This window comes from Salvelinus fontinalis, chromosome 15 (genome assembly GCF_029448725.1).
Source record: "Salvelinus fontinalis isolate EN_2023a chromosome 15, ASM2944872v1, whole genome shotgun sequence".
Classification (NCBI taxonomy): Eukaryota; Metazoa; Chordata; class Actinopteri; order Salmoniformes; family Salmonidae; genus Salvelinus; species Salvelinus fontinalis.
The window spans coordinates 11,198,886-11,217,631 of NC_074679.1; the positions used below are offsets into that span (position 1 = coordinate 11,198,886).

At 42.1% G+C, this 18,746-nt stretch overlaps 1 protein-coding gene across 1 annotated transcript in view; it reads left to right on the forward strand.

The window, feature by feature from the left end:
* Positions 1 to 10,666, forward strand: part of LOC129811232 (prospero homeobox protein 1-like) — a 62,459-nt gene extending 51,793 nt beyond the window's left edge. The window contains exon 6 of the mRNA XM_055862391.1: positions 10,612 to 10,666. Within this exon, the coding sequence (XP_055718366.1) occupies positions 10,612 to 10,666 (55 nt within the window). The remainder of the gene's footprint in view (positions 1 to 10,611) is intronic.
* Positions 10,667 to 18,746: the final 8,080 nt, after the last annotated feature.

Here is an 18,746-nt window from a genome sequence, read left to right on the forward strand (position 1 = left end):
AAAAGGTATACCTACCTGAAGCTGTATAGTTAGTGACTCTACAATAGTTAGAGATGCTAAATACCAGGAAATAATGACACATTCATGTCAAAACAGTTTACCCTCTCTTTGAAATTAGCTAACTTTCTCCCAAACAGTTTTGCTTCTTATGATAGAATCTTGGTGTAAAATAGAGCATTATGAAAGGTTGAGAGTCTAAATTAAGTCACTCGTACATTTTTCTCCACTGTAATGTGAAAGCAATAGCCCAAGGGCATCCCTTAAAAAAAGAAGAAGACTACGACAAAACAAAAGCTTCTTTAAAATTTAATTACAGCTGTGCCAACATTCACATTTGATAATTATCTTCTGTCATTTGCATCTTGGGTGAGCCCAGAAGATATACAAAGAAAGAAAAAGAGAGATAATACAGAGAGATTGGGTGTCTTAGGTGGGCCCAGAAGATATACAAAGAAAGAAAGAGAGAGAGAGATAATACAGAGAGAGTGGGTGTCTTAGGTGGGCCCGGAAGATATACAAAGAAAGAAAGAGAGAGATAATACAGAGAGAGTGGGTGTCTTAGGTGGGCCCAGAAGATATACAAAGAAAGAAAGAGAGAGAGAGATAATACAGAGAGAGTGGGTGTCTTAGGTGGGCCCAGAAGATATACAAAGAAAGAAAGAGAGAGATAATACAGAGAGAGTGGGTGTCTTAGGTGGGCCCAGAAGATATACAAAGAAAGAAAGACAGAGAGAGATAATACAGAGAGAGTGGGTGTCTTAGGTGGGCCCGAAGATATACAAAGAAAGAAAGAGAGAGATAATACAGAGAGAGTGGGTGTCTTAGGTGGGCCCAGAAGATATACAAAGAAAGAAAGAGAGAGATAATACAGAGAGAGTGGGTGTCTTAGGTGGGCCCAGAAGATATACAAAGAAAGAAAGAGAGAGATAATACAGAGAGAGTGGGTGTCTTAGGTGGGCCCAGAAGATATACAAGGAAAGAAAGAGAGAGATAATACAGAGAGAGTGGGTGTCTTAGGTGGGCCCAGAAGATATACAAGGAAAGAAAGAGAGAGATAATACAGAGAGAGTGGGTGTCTTAGGTGGGCCCAGAAGATATACAAAGAAAGAAAGAGAGAGATAATACAGAGAGAGTGGGTGTCTTAGGTGGGCCCAGAAGATATACAAAGAAAGAAAGAGAGAGATAATACAGAGAGAGTGGGTGTCTTAGGTGGGCCCAGAAGATATACAAAGAAAGAAAGAGAGAGATAATACAGAGAGAGTGGGTGTCTTAGGTGGGCCCAGAAGATATACAAAGAAAGAAAGAGAGAGATAATACAGAGAGAGTGGGTGTCTTAGGTGGGCCCAGAAGATATACAAAGAAAGAAAGAGAGAGATAATACAGAGAGAGTGGGTGTCTTAGGTGGGCCCAGAAGATATACAAAGAAAGAAAGAGAGAGATAATACAGAGAGAGTGGGTGTCTTAGGTGGGCCCAGAAGATATACAAAGAAAGAAAGAGAGAGATAATACAGAGAGAGTGGGTGTCTTAGGTGGGCCCAGAAGACTAATAAAGAGTGTGAGTAGTAGAGGGAGAGAGAAAGAGAGTTGGAGAAGGAAAGATTTTGTCATAGCGGAGCCCATTAGAGTGAAGAAGAATGCGAGAGAGAGAGGCAAGAGAGAGAGAGAGAGAGAGAGAGAGAGGCAAGAGAGATAGAGAGAGAGGCAAGAGAGAGAGAGAGAGAGGCAAGAGAGAGAGAGAGAGGCAACAGAGAGAGAGAGAGGCAAGAGAGAGAGAGAGAGCAAGATACAGCAAAAAAGAGAGAACGAAACAGACAGAGACACATTTTTTGTGCAACGACACTACTCCATGGGCTCAGTGGAGGAGGTGGTGTGATGTGCAGTGTGTTGCGGTGCACTGATGTGCTTCTGCCTCCCTGGCGTGTGCAGACAGAGAGCCCAGCCCTAAAGCTCTGGCTGGGGCCCTGTGTTATTAGCTGCTGTCTGTCTGCCTGTCGTCCCCTCTGATAACCCCCCCTCCTTGCTTCACCCTCCACCGCCGCCCAGACCCAGCTCTCGTCTGGGACGAGGTGGCAGACTGCGTTAATGACTGATAATGTGTTAATTACCAGACCAAGAGAGAGAGAGAGACACAGAGATGGAGACAGAGCAAGGGAGACAGAGAAAGAGAGAGAGACAGAGAGAGAGACACAGAGAGAGAGCGAGAGAGCGAGAGAGAGAGAGAGAGAGAGAGAGAGAGAGAGAGAGAGAGAGAGAGAGAGAGAGAGAGAGAGAGAGAGAGAGAGAGAGAGAGAGAGAGAGACAGAGACAGAGACAGAGACAGAGACAGAGACAGAGACAGAGACAGAGAGCAACACACACAGCTGATGAGGGGCCTCATGCTCCTCAACACTCCTCATTTAGGCTCTTTGTTCCCCCTCATTCGCTCTGAATGGAGCTAGAGTAGAAATGAGGGCCTCGGACTGCGGTGCTGCCTGTCATTAAGGCGACAATAATAATGAAAAACTGTCATTATCATAATACTGCATGTCAAAGCGATTTGATATGTCTTTAATTTCAATGGCAGAGGCACTTCGGGATAAGGATTCCTGGGCCGCGTGTTCAGTCTGTTTTACGGTGCAGACACTTCACGTTTTCTACTCATTTAACAGCTCATATCCCCCATAGAGCTTTTGATTTATCCCGGGCCTCCTACCGAAAGCAAATAGAAGCCTAATGAGAGTTAGTATTTCTTATTCCTCCCAAACACATTCATGAAACATGTTTTCCGAGCCACGATATCTAAACAAGTCTAAATATTTAATACCTTGTGTACACAAACATGGCCGAACCCAGTGGACCCACACCTGTGTAAACTCATAAAGCTCAGCTAAAAATGTGGAATGCCAGTCGGGTCCAGAAAATTGTTTTTATTCCTTTGAATTCTCTGCGGCGGTGTGAGAAGGCAATTTTAGTTCGAGTGGAGAGAGGACCGTGTGAGGACAGGATGCAGGCTGGGATCCAGGCGGAGCCGCTGTGGTGACAAGAGCAGATGTGAGATTTATGACAGAGAAGCGTCCTTGTTTTCCCATCATGCTTCGGCCCATCCGAGTGGAGCTGGGAGAAGTGCATGGGACAGAGCTGTACTAATCGTGTGCTACCGAGGGTAAGGGTGCAAGAAGGCAAAATGTCAGATAAAGTCTGACTACTCAAACTTGAGCAGGAGACTCTCAATACTGTCACCCAGCTCATAAACCACGCTGCACAGGAAAGGTTTTCTTTCAGCACGCGGTACCCAATGTTCCATATACTCTGCTCCCTCTGTCTCTCAGAAATAACAGACTTACTGTATTTCCAGAAATCCCAATTTCCTACAATAACATCTGACGGGCCAGTCTGGTGGGTAATCTTTGGATGTACCTTCATTCGAAACGATTTTATGCTAGCCTACAAGTAAATAGACATTTATAGTGAGCTCCAAATACAGTGAGCTCCAAAAGTATTGGGACAGTGACACATTTTGGTTGCTTTGCCTCTGTACTCAGATTTGAAATGATACAATGACTGTAAGGTTAAAGTGCAGAATGTCTTCTTTAACTTGAGGGTATTTCATTCATATCGGGTGAACCTTTTAGAAATTTCAGCACTTTTTGTAAATATTTCCCCCATTTTAGGGGACCAAAATTATTGGGATAATTTCACTTACAGTATATGTGTAACATTCACTTACATGGCATAAATATCAACCCCCCCCAAAAAACAATGCTAACCTCTCCAGTTGTTGTAATGGTGAGAGGTTAGCATGTCTTGGGGTTTGATATTTGTGCGTCTGTAACTTTCTCATTAATAATTACGATTCATTCAGGACTATCCGTAGTCATGGTAGTATTCTCCTTGTAGAATACTACCATGTAGAAGTGTTTAGAAATATGTTCTATTCTTAGTTGTAATAAAAGTTAAAAGTTATAATCTGAAAGTCAACGAAAACAAACAGCAAATGCATTCAACAAGTTTGTTGAGTCAGAATCTTGATGTACTCATTGCTAGGAATATGGGATCAAATACTAAACTTTTGACTACTTTAATACACATTTAAGTAAATTTGTCCCAATACTTTTGGTCCCCTAAAAAGAACAAAAAGGGCTGTAATTTCTAAACGATTCACCAGATATGGATGAACATACCCTCAAATTAAAGCTGACAGTCTGCACTGTTACCACATAGTCATTGTATCACTTAAAATCTAATGTTCTGGAGTACAGAGCCAAAATAACAAAAAATGTGTCACTGGCACAATACTTTTGGAGCTCACTGTAATGCATGGAAGACTTTTGAAAATCGATGCACTGATCCCAGAAAAAGCTTGTTGACCCTACAAACTTGAACAGACAACCTGTAAGCACTAAGCAGACCCCACCACTGAGTTTCTCCGGTGGTAAGACGAAATGACGCTGTATGTGGTGCAACAACATGCACCCTCATAACTGATGAATGGAGAGTGAAGCCGCGAAGTGGGCTGAAGTGTCTGAAGAGTGGGGCTGCCTTCACACGGCTCTGACCCTCATCTGGTGATCTCAGTGGTTGTTCATCGTTGTTCACACGCAGCAGGAACCAGTTAGCAATCAGGAGCAAAATGCTTCAAAGTTCACCGATCTGAACTCCGCTAACGTAATGATTCATCGGCGAGAGCATTCATAAACACATGAAGATTTCAACATTTTAAAGGCACTTTAAAAATCTGTGTAAACCTCTCGCTCCGAGCGTTAGGTCTATATTAGCATCTCTTCCTTGATTAAACCTTGATTGGGGACAAGTTGGCTGCAGTTAAACATTACCTTGAGTGAATACTCACGGATGTACTAACCTAATGCACATCACTTCAAAACCCCCTCCACATAAATCTAAAACTATCCTCCTTCTAACATCGCTTTAATTGACTGCTTGGCTCATTTTTCTTGAATGTATGGCACTTAACATTTAGAGAGAGGGGAAGTGTGTTTTTTTCCTCCCTCCCTCCCTCCACGTCAATGCTTGTTTTGAGAAAAGAAACAGACATGGCTGGCAAATCCGAAGCTCCAGGCGATGTCTAGAACGGTGTCTGTTTTCCACTGTCCCAGTGCTGCTGAGTCTTAATGCATTTGGCACTTGGAACAGCATGTTGCTGCAGTTTTAGCATAACAATCTACGGCTTCCACCCAGGAACGGGCTCGGGGAATAGAGTAGAGACACAAAGTGTTTACAGACACACTACAATCCTCTCTCAAATAGCACAGGTGAGGAATTGAGAACAGTGGAAGTCAGGCAATAGTGGATGTGGGAGAATATGTTTTGCAAGATGAACGACTGTACTGTAGGGCCTATTTATATTATATCACTCTTTACAGAAAAATGCTTAGGAAGGGAGAGTTTCGACATCATTAATTCCGGTCCAGCTCTCTTGGCTCTCATTCCTGATCTTTCAATGTGTTTTATAATTTGTATACTGGGAACTCAATAATATTAATATGTCAATACATTACAAATGACACTGTTGGTGTTAATGACAACCTGGGATTAGGGTTAGTTAGCAGTGTGGTTAAGGTTAGGGTTAGGCGTTAGGGTTTGTTAGCAGTGTAGTTAAGGTTAGGGTTAAGGTTAAGGTATGGTTTAAAATCAGATTTGAGGACATTGTGGCTATGCCAGCTAGTGACCACTCTGCAGGGCTGCCTCTAGGGTAAGATTCATGACAACAAATTCCAACCTGCAGGAGGATCAATCGATTAGGTCCAGTTGCAGTGCACAGAATCAATGGGAGATACGTGGTGATGAGTTAACCTAAAAAGGCCTTTCTTGGATATCCTTTACAACCTGCTGTGTCTATCTGATAACCTCTCAGAAATCTCGGAAAAGAGTTGAGCGGGTGTCATGATGAAACGTTGGCTAATGTCAAAATGTTGAAGCATCTTAATTAACACTGGGGCTATAACTATGATCAAGGCTCCCTTGATGCGAGACACGGTAAAAGAGGAGAGCCATGGAAAACTGTGTAGAACCAATCCCTCTGCCTCAACCTTGCTCCTGGATCGATGGAAATCGATTTTCTGCTTTGGCACACACCTGAACGCTGTCAACAGGACATAAATGTGGTTCTCTTTTTTCTTTTCCTCCCTTATCCAGTATTTCTGATGCAATCCATATTTCCCCAACACGGTACATGAAAACCTCAGGAGTTTTTTTTGGCAGGAACAGTACCCTGCCATAAAACAGGGGCGTCTGTTTATGGTGGCCTCGCTTTAACTCTGTCAGCTTGACTGGAGACTGAAAGGGTTCTTTGAAAGGAGGAACAGACACGAGGCCTTCTCTCGTTACTCCTCAGCCTTTCACGGTTGACCTGCTTTTTAACTTCTGATCTGGATTAGCAGAAGATCATTTGAGAGAGAGCGAAGGAGGCATGTTAGAGAGGAGAGTGTGAGAGTGTTACAGGTTACAGTCCACTATTGTCGTTCACATACTGACTCAGAGTTGACACCGCCGCTCCAGAGAAATACTGGTGCGGCAGGCAGCCCGATGCCTCATTCTCGGAGTAGTTCCTAGTCTTCCCACTCTGCTGATTCCGAGAGTTCCCGAGGTTCTCAATTGACTTGTTAGCGATAGTGCCGAGTTAGCAGAGTGCCCCCTCGCTAGGGGAGAGAGCCACGCTCAGTGATAAATCCATTTTAATCCTCCCCTGTTTTATTTTCTCCCGTCAAACTCCGCTCCCCGTCCCTCCATTCAGGCTTGTTTACCTGGCAAGCCGAGTGTGACTAAAGAAAATCCCCACAGCCCGAGATGGTATTGGAGAAAGGAGGGGGCGTGGGGGGATTGAGCAGGTTAAGGGGGGTTGGGTTGGAGAAGGGGGAGAGCAGTATTACCCAAAGCTGTAACCCTCTTACCCCATTCAGCCCCCAAATGGTTAATTATCATGTGCAGCCTAGTGGAGATGAAATAAGGGAGAATTTCACACTAACACCCACACAGGGAGTTGACAGGCTGCAGACAACATAGCGCCGCTTCTCTGCTTTTAATCTGGGCTAATCAGGAAAGAAAATAAATACACTTCTAGCATGACAGACATATACTATATATACAAAAGTATGTGGACACCCCTTCAAATTAGTGGATTCGGCTATTTCAGCCACACCCGTTGCTGACAGGAGTATAAAATCGAGCACACCGCCATGCAATCTCCATAGACAAACATTGGCAATAGAATGGCCTTACTGAAGAGCTCAGTGACTTTCTACGTGGCACCGTCATAGAATGCCATCTTTCCAACAAGTCAGTACGTCAAAGTTCTGCCCTGCTAGAGCTGACCTGGTCAACTGAAGTGCTGTTATTGTGAAATGGAAACATCTAGGAGCAACAATGGCTCAGCCGCAAAGTGGTAGGCCACAAGCTCACAGAATGGGACCATCAAGTGCTGAAGCGCATAGCGTGTAAAAATGGTCTGTTCTCGGTTGTAACACTCACTACCGAGTTCCAAACTGCCTCTGGAAGCAACGTCAGCACAATAATTGTTCGTCGGGAACTTCATGAAATAGGTTTCCATGGCCGAGCAGCTACACACGAGCATAAAATCCCCATGCGCAATGCCAAGCGTCGACTGGAGTGGTGTAAAGCTCGCCGCCATTGAACTCTGGAGCAGTGGAAACACATTCTCTGGAGTGATGAATCACATGTCACCATCTGGCAGGCCGACGGATGAATATTGGTTTGGCGGATGCCAGGAGAACGCTACCTGCCCCAATGCATAATGCCAACTGTAAAATTTGGTGGAGGAGGAATAATGGTCTGGGGCTGTTTTTCATGATTCGGGCTATGTCCATTTGTTCTAGTGAAGGGAAATATTAATGTTACAGCATACAAGGTCCATACAGAAATGGTTTGTTGAGATTGGTGTGGAAGAACTTGACTGGCCTTCACAGAGCCCTGACCTCAACCCCATCGAACCCCTTAATGATGAATTGGAACGCTGACAGCGAGCCAGGTCTATTCGCCAACAGCAGTGACCGACCTAACTAATGCTCTTGTGACTGAATCCCCATGGCAATGTTCCAATATCTGGTGGAAAGCCTTCCCAGAAGAGAGGAGGCTGTTATAGCAGCAAATGGGGGACCAACTATTAATTGCCATGATTTTGGAATGAGATGTTCAGGTGTCCACATACTTTTGGTCATGGAGTGTATATCTGAGGAAAGCCTTAGGCGGAGTGATTAGACCATACAGAACAGTGCATGTGTTCTAGTCTTTAAACATGTCTGCTCTTCATTTGGAGAAGTAAGGTTATAATATGGGCGGTAGCAGCCCAGAGGTGAAGAGGTTAAATTATTGGATGGATTTCTCAGAGACATCGATCACCCCCAAATTTCATTCGCAGGTCATCTCAGTCTTAAAGGCAGACCTTATGAAGGATCCAGAAAGGCAATGCCTTGAAAAGTGGGTCAGATCTGACAAATCAACTGTTTGCAACTAATCCGTCAAAGTTGCCACATAGCTTAGCATAAATATTTAATTAGCTGAGGAGTCAGACTATGAAAAAACAACCATTTGAAAAGACAAAGTCTTCTACAGCGATTCTGCATGGCCTCTGCTCAACCACAGAAGAATACACAGTTGTCCTGTTCCTCTGAGATTCCCTAGTCTAATCATAACACAGTAATGAAATTGAAAAAATGAGCAGGAAAAGACAGTCAGACAGGCAGCAAAAATAACTGATTTATACTTTCAACTGGCTGTGAAGGATCACGACTGTTGCATCTCTAGCTTTGTGGGGCATAGAGGAAATAAATAATATTTGTGGGGATGAGTTACATGTGTAAGTCACAGATAGGGCTGCTCTCTTAGAACAGGGGGTCTTTGGCCACATTAAAAGGAAGGAGGGAGGAGAAAAGGAATGAATCACAAAGTATCAGTCAGTGATCGGTGCAGTCAGTGGCCAGGGTAATGAATCCATTTTAAAAGACATTTCGAGCATCATTGAGAAGCTGTGGAATATGGTCCCCAGTTATGTGCTAGTAGAATTCACACACACACATAAGAAGGCATTCTGGGCCACACACTTATATTGTCACGGCCAATATTGGACTTCACAGTCCTGCGATAGGTAAGTACAATTCAATTAAATGATTCCAAATCCGCTGTATCCCGTCTTCCCTAGTTACTGACTGGAACACAGGATGTACCCGTCTTCCGTAGTTACTGACTGGAACACAGGATGTACCCGTCTTCCGTAGTTACTGACTGGAACACAGGATGTACCCGTCTTCCCTAGTTACTGACTGGTACACAGGATGTACCCGTCTTCCGTAATTACTGACTGGTACACAGGATGTACCCGTCTTCCCTAGTTACTGACTGGTACACAGGATGTACCCGTCTTCCCTAGTTACTGACTGGTACACAGGATGTACCCGTCTTCCCTAGTTACTGACTGGAACACAGGATGTACCCGTCTTCCCTAGTTACTGACTGGAACACAGGATGTACCCGTCTTCCCTAGTTACTGACTGGAACACAGGATGTACCCGTCTTCCCTAGTTACTGACTGGAACACAGGATGTACCCGTCTTCCCTAGTTACTGACTGGTACACAGGATGTACCCGTCTTCCCTAGTTACTGACTGGTACACAGGATGTACCCGTCTTCCGTAGTTACTGACTGGAACACAGGATGTACCCGTCTTCCGTAGTTACTGACTGGAACACAGGATGTACCCGTCTTCCCTAGTCACTGACTGGAACACAGGATGTACCCGTCTTCCCTAGTTACTGACTGGTACACAGGATGTACCCGTCTTCCCTAGTTACTGACTGGTACACAGGATGTACCCTTCTTCCCTAGTTACTGACTGGAACACAGGATGTACCCGTCTTCCCTAGTCACTGACTGGAACACAGGATGTACCCGTCTTCCCTAGTTACTGACTGGTACACAGGATGTAACCGTCTTCCCTAGTTACTGACTGGTACACAGGATGTACCCGTCTTCCCTAGTTACTGACTGGTACACAGGATGTACCCGTCTTCCCTAGTTACTGACTGGTACACAGGATGTACCCGTCTTCCCTAGTTACTGACTGGAACACAGGATGTACCCGTCTTCCCTAGTTACTGACTGGTACACAGGATGTACCCGTCTTCCCTAGTTACTGACTGGAACACAGGATGTACCCGTCTTCCCTAGTTACTGACTGGTACACAGGATGTACCCGTCTTCCCTAGTTACTGACTGGTACACAGGATGTACCCGTCTTCCCTAGTTACTGACTGGTACACAGGATGTACCCTTCTTCCCTAGTTACTGACTGGTACACAGGATGTACCCTTCTTCCCTAGTTACTGACTGGTACACAGGCTTAATCTCTTCAATAACAACAGAGAAAACAACCTGCAGATTTTAGACATAAAAAAGCCAGTTGCTTGGTGAGTGTTTGAGAGTTTTTTTAACGTTAGCTGTGTTTTTGTATTCAGACGGTGGTGTTGCGATCACTGAGCTGTATCAGCGGGGAACCCAACCCTACCCAGACGGGGCTAATTTGGTGGGGATCACTGGGTAACCCCCTCACCCCCAGATGAGGTGGCAGTTGACAAAACCTTAATTTCCTCTTGTTATTGTAGAGATGGGAGCGGAGAGCAGAGCGGAGACAGAGAGCCAGCCCGTGGTCCGGCTTAAGGACAGTGGGGGCTAAAAGGTGAAGGCATGAAGGCAACGCTCCAGTGAACTTCAGGACCTGATAAAAAGGGATGTGACCTGGGCTTGGCGAGGCAGTGGGGCTTATCGCCACAGCAGCAGAGGCTTTGGGGAGAAGATCCAGGGGTGTGAACCAGCAACTAGCTTTTCCCAGGCACTGCTCAACTGAGGCTCTGCTCAACTGACCCCAGCTAAGCGGGACCGCATCAATTAATAGAAGTTGAAGGTAAGAAGTTGTGGTGCAGCAAAAAAAAAGCACATCATATTCATAGCCTATTTGTCTTTGTTTGTGTGCTTAAGGTGTTTCCAACATGTGGCTAATGAAGGCATGTTACGCCCTGCATGGCTAATACAGCTGTACTAATGTATAGTTCCTGATTTTAATTGCTTGTAATTAACCTGAGCCCAATTAGCAAGAGAGATAATCAATAGGTGTTGATCAACACTGAGGTGCACTCTCTCGCTCAGTGGGGGTGGGGTGTACACTCATGGGGGGGCAAGTACATAGCACAGTGGAGCAATAGGTAGCATAATCAACCTGTTGCTTGCACATTTATGGAGATGCATACATCACCATCGCCCCCACTACGGATGATTGTGTGTTGAACGCTCTCCCTTCTGGGTACCTCTGGCCCATGCTTACACTATACATTATACTCTGGCCCATGCTTACACTATACATTATACTCTGGCCCTTATTTACACTATACATTATACTCTGGCCCATGCTTACACTATACATTATACTCTGGCCCGTATTTACACTTTACAGTATACTCTGGCCCATGCTTACACTATACAGTATACTCTGGCCCTTATTTACACTATACATTATACTCTGGCCCTTATTTACACTATACAGTATACTCTGGCCCGTATTTACACTATACATTATACTCTGGCCCGTATTTACACTATACAGTATACTCTGGCCCTTATTTACACTATACATTATACTCTGACCCATGCTTACACTATACATTATACTCTGGCCCTTATTTACACTATACATTATACTCTGGCCCATGCTTACACTACACATTATACTCTGGCCCGTATTTACACTATACATTATACTCTGTCCCATGCTTACACTATACATTATACTCTGACCCATGCTTACACTATACAGTATACTCTGGCCCATGCTTACACTATACAGTATACTCTGGCCCTTATTTACACTATACATTATACTCTGGCCCTTATTTACACTATACAGTATACTCTGGCCCGTATTTACACTATACATTATACTCTGGCCCGTATTTACACTATACAGTATACTCTGGCCCTTATTTACACTATACATTATACTCTGACCCATGCTTACACTATACATTATACTCTGGCCCTTATTTACACTATACATTATACTCTGGCCCATGCTTACACTACACATTATACTCTGGCCCGTATTTACACTATACATTATACTCTGTCCCATGCTTACACTATACATTATACTCTGACCCATGCTTACACTATACAGTATACTCTGGCCCATGCTTACACTATACATTATACTCTGGCCCTTATTTACACTATACAGTATACTCTGGCCCTTATTTACACTATACAGTATACTCTGGCCCATACTTACACTATACAGTATACTCTGGCTCTTATTTACAATATACATTATACTCTGGCCCATGCTTACACGATACATTATACTCTGGCACATACTTACACGATACATTATACTCTGGCACGTATTTACAATATACAGTATACTCTGGCCCATGCTTACACTATACATTATACTCTGGCCACTGCTTACACTATACAGTATACTCTGGCCCTTATTTACACTATACATTATTCTCTGGCCCTTATTTAGACTATACATTATACTCTGGCCCTTGCTTACACTACACAGTATACTCTGGCCCATGCTTACACTATACATTATACTCTGGCCCATGCTTACACTATACAGTATACTCTGGCCCATATTTACACGATACATTATACTCTGGCCCATGCTTACCCTATACATTATACTCTCGCCCGTATTTACACTATACAGTATACTCTTGCCCTTATTTACACGATACATTATACTCTGGCCCATGCTTACACTATACATTATACTCTGGCCCTTATTTACACTATACATTATACTCTGGCCCTTATTTACACTATACATTATACTCTGGCCCATGCTTACACGATACATTATACTCTGGCCCATGCTTACACTATACATTATACGCTGGCCCATGCTTACACTATACAGTATACTCTGGCCCGTATTTACACTATACAGTATACTCTGGCCCATGCTTACACTATACAGTATACTCTGGCCCTTATTTACACTATACATTATACTCTGGCCCGTATTTACACTATACAGTATACTCTGGCCCGTATTTACACTATACAGTATACTCTGGCCCTTATTTACACTATACATTATACTCTGGCCCGTATTTACACTATACAGTATACTCTTGCCCTTATTTACACTATACATTATACTCTGGCCCATGCTTACACTATACATTATACTCTGGCCCTTATTTACACTATACATTATACTCTGGCCCTTATTTACACTATACATTATACTCTGGCCCATGCTTACACGATACATTATACTCTGGCCCATGCTTACACTATACATTATACGCTGGCCCATGCTTACACTATACAGTATACTCTGGCCCGTATTTACACTATACATTATACTCTGGCCCTTATTTACACTATACAGTATACTCTGGCCCGTATTTACACTATACATTATACTCTGGCCCGTATTTACACTATACAGTATACTCTGGCCCTTATTTACACTATACAGTATACTCTGGCCCATGCTTACACTATACATTATACTCTGGCCCTTATTTACACTATACTGTATACCCTGGCCCTTATTTACACTCTACAGTATACTATGGCCCATGCTTACACTATACAGTATACTCTGGCCCTTATTTACACTATACATTATACTCTTGCCCATGCTTACATGATACATTATACTCTGGCCAATTCTTACACAATACATTATACTCTGGCCCGTATTTACACTATACAGTATACTCTGGCCCTTATTTACACTATACATTATACTCTGGCCCATGCTTACACGATACATTATACTCTGGCCCATGCTTACACGATACATTATACTCTGGCCCATGCTTACACTATACATTATACTCTGGCCCATGCTTACACTATAAAGTATACTCTGGCCCTTATTTACACTATACATTATACTCTGGCACAAATTTACACTATACAGTATTCTCTGGTCCTTATTTACACTATACATTATACTCTGGCCCATGCTTACATTATACAGTATACTCTGGCCCATGCTTACATTATACAGTATTCTCTGGCCCTTATTTACACTATACATTATACTCTGGCCCATGCTTACACTATACAGTATACTCTGGCCCTTATTTACACTGTACATAATACTCTGGCCCATGCTTACAATATACAATATACTCTGGCCCGTATTTACACTATACATTATACTCTGGCCCATGCTTACACTATACATTATACTCTGGCCCTTGCTTACACTATACAATATACTCTGGCCCTTATTTACACTATACAGTATACTCTGGCACTTATTTACACTATACAGTATACTCTGGCCCATGATTACACCAAACAGTATACTCTGGCCCTTATTTACACTATACAGTATACTCTGGCCTATGCTTACATGATACATTATACTCTCGCCCATTCTTACACAATACATTATACTCTGGCCCATGCTTACACTATACATTATACTCTTGCACATGCTTACACTATACATTATACTCTGGCCCATGCTTACACTATACAGTATACTCTGGCCCTTATTTACACTATACATTATACTCTTGCCCATGCTTACATGATACATTATACTCTGGTCCATTCTTACACAATACATTATACTCTGGCCCGTATTTACACTATACAGTATACTCTGGCCCTTATTTACACTATACATTATACTCTGGCCCATGCTTACACGATACATTATACTCTGGCCCATGCTTACACGATACATTATACTCTGGCCCATGCTTACACTATACATTATACTCTGGCCCATGCTTACACTATAAAGTATACTCTGGCCCTTTCTTACACTATACATTATACTCTGGCCCATGCTTACACTATACAGTATACTCTGGCCCATGCTTACATTATACAGTATTCTCTGGCCCTTATTTACACTATACATTATACTCTGGCCCATGCTTACACTTTACAGTATTCTCTGGTCCTTATTTACACTATACATTATACTCTGGCCCATGCTTACACTATACAGTATACTCTGGCCCATGCTTACATTATACAGTATTCTCTGGCCCTTATTTACACTATACATTATACTCTGGCCCATGCTTACACTATACAGTATACTCTGGCCCTTATTTACACGATACATTATACTCTGGCCCATGCTTACACTATACATTATACTCTGGCCCATGCTTACACTATAAAGTATACTCTGGCCCTTATTTACACTATACAGTATACTCTGGTCCTTATTTACACTATACATTATACTCTGGCCCATGCTTACACTATACATTATACTCTGGCCCGTATTTACACTTTACAGTATACTCTGGCCCATGCTTACACTATACAGTATACTCTGGCCCTTATTTACACTATACATTATACTCTGGCCCTTATTTACACTATACAGTATACTCTGGCCCGTATTTACACTATACATTATACTCTGGCCCGTATTTACACTATACAGTATACTCTGGCCCTTATTTACACTATACATTATACTCTGACCCATGCTTACACTATACATTATACTCTGGCCCTTATTTACACTATACATTATACTCTGGCCCATGCTTACACTACACATTATACTCTGGCCCGTATTTACACTATACATTATACTCTGTCCCATGCTTACACTATACATTATACTCTGACCCATGCTTACACTATACAGTATACTCTGGCCCATGCTTACACTATACATTATACTCTGGCCCTTATTTACACTATACAGTATACTCTGGCCCTTATTTACACTATACAGTATACTCTGGCCCATACTTACACTATACAGTATACTCTGGCTCTTATTTACACTATACATTATACTCTGGCCCATGCTTACACGATACATTATACTCTAGCACATACTTACACGATACATTATACTCTGGCACGTATTTACACTATACAGTATACTCTGGCCCATGCTTACACTATACATTATACTCTGGCCACTGCTTACACTATACAGTATACTCTGGCCCTTATTTACACTATACATTATTCTCTGGCCCTTATTTACACTATACATTATACTCTGGCCCTTGCTTACACTATACAGTATACTCTGGCCCATGCTTACACTATACATTATACTCTGGCCCATGCTTACAGTATACAGTATACTCTGGCCCATATTTACACGATACATTATACTCTGGCCCATGCTTACCCTATACATTATACTCTCGCCCGTATTTACACTATACAGTATACTCTTGCCCTTATTTAAACAATACATTATACTCTGGCCCATGCTTACACTATAGATTATACTCTGGCCCTTATTTACACTATACATTATACTCTGGCCCTTATTTACACTATACATTATACTCTGGCCCATGCTTACATGATACATTATACTCTGGCCCATGCTTACACTATACATTATACGCTGGCCCATGCTTACACTATACAGTATACTCTGGCCCGTATTTACACTATACAGTATACTCTGGCCCATGCTTACACTATACAGTATACTCTGGCCCTTATTTACACTATACATTATACTCTGGCCCGTATTTACACTATACAGTATACTCTGGCCCGTATTTACAATATACAGTATACTCTGGCCCTTATTTACACTATACATTATACTCTGGCCCGTATTTACACTATACAGTATACTCTTGCCCTTATTTACACTATACATTATACTCTGGCCCATGCTTACACTATACATTATACTCTGGCCCTTATTTACACTATACATTATACTCTGGCCCTTATTTACACTATACATTATACTCTGGCCCATGCTTACACGATACATTATACTCTGGCCCATGCTTACACTATACATTATACGCTGGCCCATGCTTACACTATACAGTATACTCTGGCCCGTATTTACACTATACATTATACTCTGGCCCTTATTTACACTATACAGTATACTCTGGCCCGTATTTACACTATACATTATACTCTGGCCCGTATTTACACTATACAGTACTCTGGCCCTTATTTACACTATACAGTATACTCTGGCCCATGCTTACACTATACATTATACTCTGGCCCTTATTTACACTATACAGTATACCCTGGCCCTTATTTACACTCTACAGTATACTATGGCCCATGCTTACACTATACAGTATACTCTGGCCCTTATTTACACTATAAAATTTACTCTGGCCCTTATTTACACTATACAGTATACTCTGGCCCGTATTTACACTATACATTATACTCTGGCCCGTATTTACACTATACAGTATACTCTGGCCCATGCTTACACTATACATTATACTCTGGCCCTTATTTACACTAAACATTATACTCTGGCCCTTATTTACACTATACATTATACTCTGGCCCATGCTTACAAGATACATTATAGTCTGGCCCATACTACACTATACATTATACTCTGGCCCTTATTTACACTATACAGTATACTCTGGCCCATGCTTACACTATACATTATACTCTTGCACATGCTTACACTATACATTATACTCTGGCCCATGCTTACACTATACAGTATACTCTGGCCCTTATTTACACTATACATTATACTCTTGCCCATGCTTACATGATACATTATACTCTGGCCCATTCTTACACAATACATTATACTCTGGCCCGTATTTACACTATACAGTATACTCTGGCCCTTATTTACACTATACATTATACTCTGGCCCATGCTTACACGATACATTATACTCTGGCCCATGCTTACACGATACATTATACTCTGGCCCATGCTTACACTATATATTATACTCTGGCCCATGCTTACACTATAAAGTATACTCTGGCCCTTATTTACACTATACATTATACTCTGGCCCAAATTTACACTATACAGTATACTCTGGTCCTTATTTACACTATACATTATACTCTGGCCCATGCTTACATTATACAGTATACTCTGGCCCATGCTTACATTATACAGTATTCTCTGGCCCTTATTTACACTATACATTATACTCTGGCCCATGCTTACACTATACAGTATACTCTGGCCCTTATTTACACTGTACATAATACTCTGGCCCATGCTTACAATATACAATATACTCTGGCCCGTATTTACACTATACATTATACTCTGGCCCATGCTTACACTATACATTATACTCTGGCCCTTGCTTACACTATACAATATACTCTGGCCCTTATTTACACTATACAGTATACTCTGGCACTTATTTACACTATACAGTATACTCTGGCCCATGATTACACCAAACAGTATACTCTGGCCCTTATTTACACTATACAGTATACTCTGGCCTATGCTTACATGATACATTATACTCTCGCCCATTCTTACACAATACATTATACTCTGGCCCATGCTTACACTATACATTATACTCTTGCACATGCTTACACTATACATTATACTCTGGCCCATGCTTACACTATACAGTATACTCTGGCCCTTATTTACACTATACATTATACTCTTGCCCATGCTTACATGATACATTATACTCTGGTCCATTCTTACACAATACATTATACTCTGGCCCGTATTTACACTATACAGTATACTCTGGCCCTTATTTACACTATACATTATACTCTGGCCCATGCTTACACGATACATTATACTCTGGCCCATGCTTACACGATACATTATACTCTGGCCCATGCTTACACTATACATTATACTCTGGCCCATGCTTACACTATAAAGTATACTCTGGCCCTTTTTTACACTATACATTATACTCTGGCCCATGCTTACACTATACAGTATACTCTGGCCCATGCTTACATTATACAGTAT